At 39.7% G+C, this 5,127-nt stretch overlaps 1 protein-coding gene across 1 annotated transcript; it reads left to right on the plus strand.

The window, feature by feature from the left end:
• Positions 1-659: 659 nt before the first annotated feature.
• On the plus strand, positions 660-2,484 carry LOC149273797 (serine/threonine-protein kinase pdik1l-A). Its single transcript, XM_089505998.1, has 2 exons — positions 660-944; positions 1,750-2,484. The coding sequence occupies exons 1-2, from the start codon at positions 660-662 to the stop codon at positions 2,482-2,484; spliced, it is 1,020 nt and encodes a 339-aa protein (XP_089362124.1).
• The last annotated feature ends 2,643 nt before the right edge of the window (positions 2,485-5,127 follow it).

Raw genomic sequence — 5,127 nt, forward strand, 5'->3', positions numbered from 1 at the left:
CCTCCTTTTCCTCTTGAATATATTAGGTGAATATACAGGAGGTGACCATGACTTTTTGCCCATGAGTGTTTTATACATAACTTTTTTATCCTTGGAATACAATACAATAAAAAGAAATAGACAAGAGAGATTGTTTACTTTGTATGTACTATCGCCATGAATAATGTCAGATATGCTATCATAAGTAATCACGTAGGCAAGCTACACAGTTACTCGATAGCCTAGAGTTTATTGGGGATTTGTTGGAAAACATATACATCTTGTGTACGGTTATTGTAGAGAAAATCTGTATTATACACATATAATTAATGTACTATCCTGTAAACATTCAATGTTCATCTTTCAGACGTGAAATAAGTTTGATTTTTGCCCAAAGAGGAGTTGCAGTGCAACAGTAAACTTATTAAAATACAGCCATGGCATAAATGCCATCTTTTGTGTACAACCTTATCCTTATACATTTTATTTGAGAGACAACCTTGTATTTTGACATAAGATTTGATTGCTGGCATTTTTAACTATAACCTTGTTTTTTGTGAGGAGTCCAAAATGCTTTTCTTACTGTGTAATTTTACACTGTTCTGTGGGTCACTGTTTTTGCAAAATCCAAACTTGGGCTTTTCAAGCAAGTATGATTTCATTCCACAGTGAATCTGAAGATGGTCAGCAGCCAACCCAAGTATGACCTGATCCGGGAGGTGGGCCGTGGTAGCTACGGTGTGGTGTACGAGGCTCTAGTACGAAGGACCTGCCAAAGAGTAGCAGTGAAGAAAATCCGCTGCCAGGCACCCGAAAATGTTGAGTTGGCGTTGCGTGAGTTTTGGGCTCTGAGCAGCATCCAAAGCCAGCATCCAAATGTAATCCATTTAGAGGAATGCGTGCTGCAAAGGGATGGCACAGTGCAACGCATGTTACATGGCTCCAACTCTGCACTATACCTTCCGGTGAGGACATAGGGACAGCCAAAAATGGTTGAAAGGAGTGGTTGCAATTAGTAAATAGCAGTCTCAAGGAAAATGCACATATAAAATCAGTTCATCTGTGAAGTAAAAATGTAGCTGTCCCTAGTGCCACACCCCACTATTTGTCCTGTAAGTCACTATAAAAAATTAGACTTGTAGTTTGTTAAAATGATTAAAGTCCTTGAAGTGAAAAAACAATTGTGTGTATGTCAGGCTACCTGAATGTGTAATTTCACTACACCAACAAACAGTGACATATCACATGATGAATGAGTGACAGTAGTCAGTTTACCTTATCATACTTGTTGGTAGTATGACTTATGTTGCATGTGATCGATAGAAGGTTGTTCCTGTTAGAACAATTTGATTTACCAGGTCTGCCGATTATTCCTGCAGTAAGGACTGAAACCTTAATCGATCTTTTGTCCTGTCTCGTCAGGATAGCCATATTCCTATCCCTTGCATGTTTACGTTTCCTTACTGTATTAACATCTACTACATCTGCTGCCTTTTCCGTTAAGTAAAACTTCCTTGGATTACACCTAAGCCTATGATTTTCTACTTAAATCTACCTAGATTTTGAAGTAGGTGTCTCAGTGTAATCTGCAAGGGACAAAAAAAAAATCTTTGGATTGATTAAATGATCATTTTTTGCTGGATGGTTAATTTCAGTGTTTCGTGTGTGCATAGAATATATAATGTTTCATTCACTTTATTTTGGGATCATAATTAGCAATTCATATTTACTCATCTGTACTTCCCAATTCTGTCTTCTTATTTCCTGAAGTTGGTAGAGACTTCTCTAAAGGGTGAGATTGCCTTTGACCCACGCAGCACCTATTGTCTATGGTTTGTGATGGATTTCTGTGATGGAGGGGACATGAATGAGTATATCCTCACCCGGAGGCCTAGCCGTCGCACCAACACCAGCTTTATGCTACAGCTAAGCAGTGCACTTGCATTTCTTCATAAAAACCAGATCATTCACCGTGACCTAAAGCCTGACAACATTCTTGTTTGTAAGTCCCATAATGGATTGGATGAACCTACCCTGAAAGTGGCTGACTTTGGGCTTAGTAAAGTATGTTCAAGCTCTGGTCTGAATCCTGAGGAACCTGCTAGTGTTAACAAGAGCTTTTTGTCTACTGCCTGTGGAACAGATTTCTACATGGCCCCAGAGGTTTGGGAAGGACACTACACTGCCAAGGCAGACATTTTTGCATTGGGTATTATTTTGTGGGCTTTGTTAGAGAGGATTACAATTACAGACACTCACACTAAAAAGAAGCTGCTGGGCGGCTATGTACAAAAAGAATCCCAAGTAGTGCCAGTGGGAGCGGCTCTATTAGAGAACCCGAAAATGGAGCTCCCTCTACCCATCAAGAAGAAGTCTATGAATCGACATATGAAGCAGCTGCTTCATCAGATGCTGTCAGTGAACCCTCAGGAGCGTCCTGATGCCTTTCAGTTGGAACTCCGACTTATTCAGATTGCTTTCAGAGACTATAGTTGGGAGACGTGACAGCCACCACCAGTGCAATTGGGGTTATCCAAGTCTGCTGGGCAGCTTGTAAAGGGGGCTAACGCTGACTTACGTTACCTCCCTGCTCCTTGTCAGCTCATTCTGAGCATGGCATAAGATATACCTTAAATTGGTTTCATTTGCAGGACTCTAGTAATGCTTTTTAAAAACACTGAACATCTTTGATATACATTTCTTGTTCTTGCTTCACAGAATCTAGCCCTAATTGGTAGCAATTATTTTGATAACCTGCTTTAAGCAGTGTTGTGCCCTATAATGGAATACCTCAAGGGCATTGGCAGTGTTGTCATAGGTAACTAAAAGGAGTACAGGATGCACCTTCCAGTGCTGGTGGGTTCCTTTCAGAAGATATATGATAAGCTGCTATGGTATGGATGTGTATATATGTAATCTCTATTTATTGAAGCGTATGTTCAGTGTGGATGGGTTTGTGAAATGCAGTTGGACGACTGCATAATGTAATGGAACATTGATAATTCTTTTTGATAGTGTGCATCCCATGGAGACCGCCTTTTATTCCTTGCGTAGAAAGAGTATGTTGTTTGTTTCTCAAAGACTTTGTTCTATAGGACCTGAATTGTAACCTAGTATAAAGGGATGTGTGCGTGTATGAATCCTGTTTTTAATGCAAAATGTAGAATTTATCTATGCTGATCAGCTGATGGGGAATTAAGTTAATGCTTTGGTTTGTTGACGATGTTTATTAATAACATTGTACAAAATAACCTTATAACTTAATAAAACTAAGGTTCTAGGAATGCACGCCACCACCACACTATATCAGGGAGACCCTCTAATCAGAAGTACCCCCCCCCCCGACACAAACACCTACACACAATTTTTTTTAAAGTGCTTGAGATACATTTCTCTTTATACAATACCCATATATGCACATTCCTCCTTTCTCTTTTTTATACTTTTTTCATGTGAAAATAAAACGCATATTTTATGTTAAAAAAGGTGGAAAGATGAAAACCATTTTAAAAGGTGTAATTTATTGTGAGTTTTCAAACGCTAATAAATTGTGAAGGAAAGTGTTTTCATGTGTGTGAGATGTTTTTGTAACCCTGGCATGTCTTCTCATTCATATGGACCAACAAAGCATCAGACGTTGAATTGCTGCTGCTATGGAATTAGTGGGGGGGTTTTTTTTTTTTTTTTTTACTTTTATCCCATTTTAATGTCCCTTCTCCAAACAGAAGGGACAGCAATAGGGTTGTAATATGTATAAATGCTTCAGTATGTAAACAAATTTAAAAGTTGCGCGGTAACACCACCCCCACCCTTTCCATGTCTATGTGAACTTTGTATTTAGATAAAGTCAAACTCCAACTGTCTTCAGAACTAAAACCATCTGTGCCCTAGTACATATTGTTATCTGTACTGTACAGCTGACTGTCATCCAGATTATATTGTATTTTCTTTCTAACCCTGCTTCGGATTGCACTAATGGTGCCAAAACATGAAACACCCTTTAATACCTATGTTTATGATTAACCAGTAGACTCATTAACACCACCCTTGTTGGCTAAGACCTCATACAGTACCAGGAGTGCAAAGTCTGGTAACGTCTGATAGCATGTAATGTTTTGTAAGCACACCACTTTTATCATTATATATGGATTGGGTTGGGAGTAGAATGAGACATGCATATATTGGCATCAGTGTTTTTTTTTGTTTTTTTCTTGAGTATATTCTGTATGGCACATGGTGGGGTTTTTTAACTTGTTGTAGCACCACAAGCATACAGAATCTATAATCAACTGCTATTTTCATATTTACTTGAATGGGTCAGAACTATTCCTATTCCGTACTTATGAAATCTCAACACTACCAGAAACAATTGTATGTAGGAGAGTTTTGTCTCTTACAATTCCAGCTATGCTCAAAGTAGCAAGCACATGTATATATATAACATAGGGTAAGGGTGCAAAAATGTATATCTTCATAATCCTTATCTGCATGTCTCAGAGCTCTTAGGTTAGATGCTCTGCGCATTTAGAAAAGGCATTCTCATTTTCCATATGTGTCACTGGGAGCATGCAGATTGTTCCATGAAATGACCTGTGCAATAGGGCCTTAACATAGATGTGTTTTGTAAGGATGAGTGTGGTACGTACCGTACTTCCCCCCCCCCCCCACGCACACACAGTTGTAATTGGACGTTTCTACCTACACCTGATATCACTGTGCAAGCACAAGCACTGTATGCTTATAGGTGCTGTTCCATTTACAGTAAATAAGTGCAGCATTACAGCTGGGCTCACAAACCCTTGGCCACTTCCTGGCACCCAGGGTTCAGCAGGATAAGTGGCTAAAAACTGGCCAGGGCTGCCAATTTGAATCCAACACCCTATACTTGCATGGCGGGAGCGCTGTGAAGCGGTGGCAGGCTGTATAAGATTTTTGGTATCTATTATGCAGTTAGTTAGCATAGGTTATATACAAACAGAATTTTTTCTAAAACCAATAGCCATTTTAAGGTCTTATAAATACTCCCCTCTCCCCCACTGATATTCCCCTCTGCCCCCGATGTATGCTTTTTGCCCCCTACAAATAACATTATGCCACCCCTCCCCAGGCTTACCACGCCGGTGCTCCACCATAGAAGCCCCGGCGGGA

The sequence above is a fragment of the Sceloporus occidentalis genome, unplaced genomic scaffold (assembly GCF_023333645.1).
Source record: "Sceloporus occidentalis isolate IW3139 unplaced genomic scaffold, rSceOcc1.0.p SCAF_359, whole genome shotgun sequence".
NCBI classification, from domain to species: Eukaryota; Metazoa; Chordata; class Lepidosauria; order Squamata; family Phrynosomatidae; genus Sceloporus; species Sceloporus occidentalis.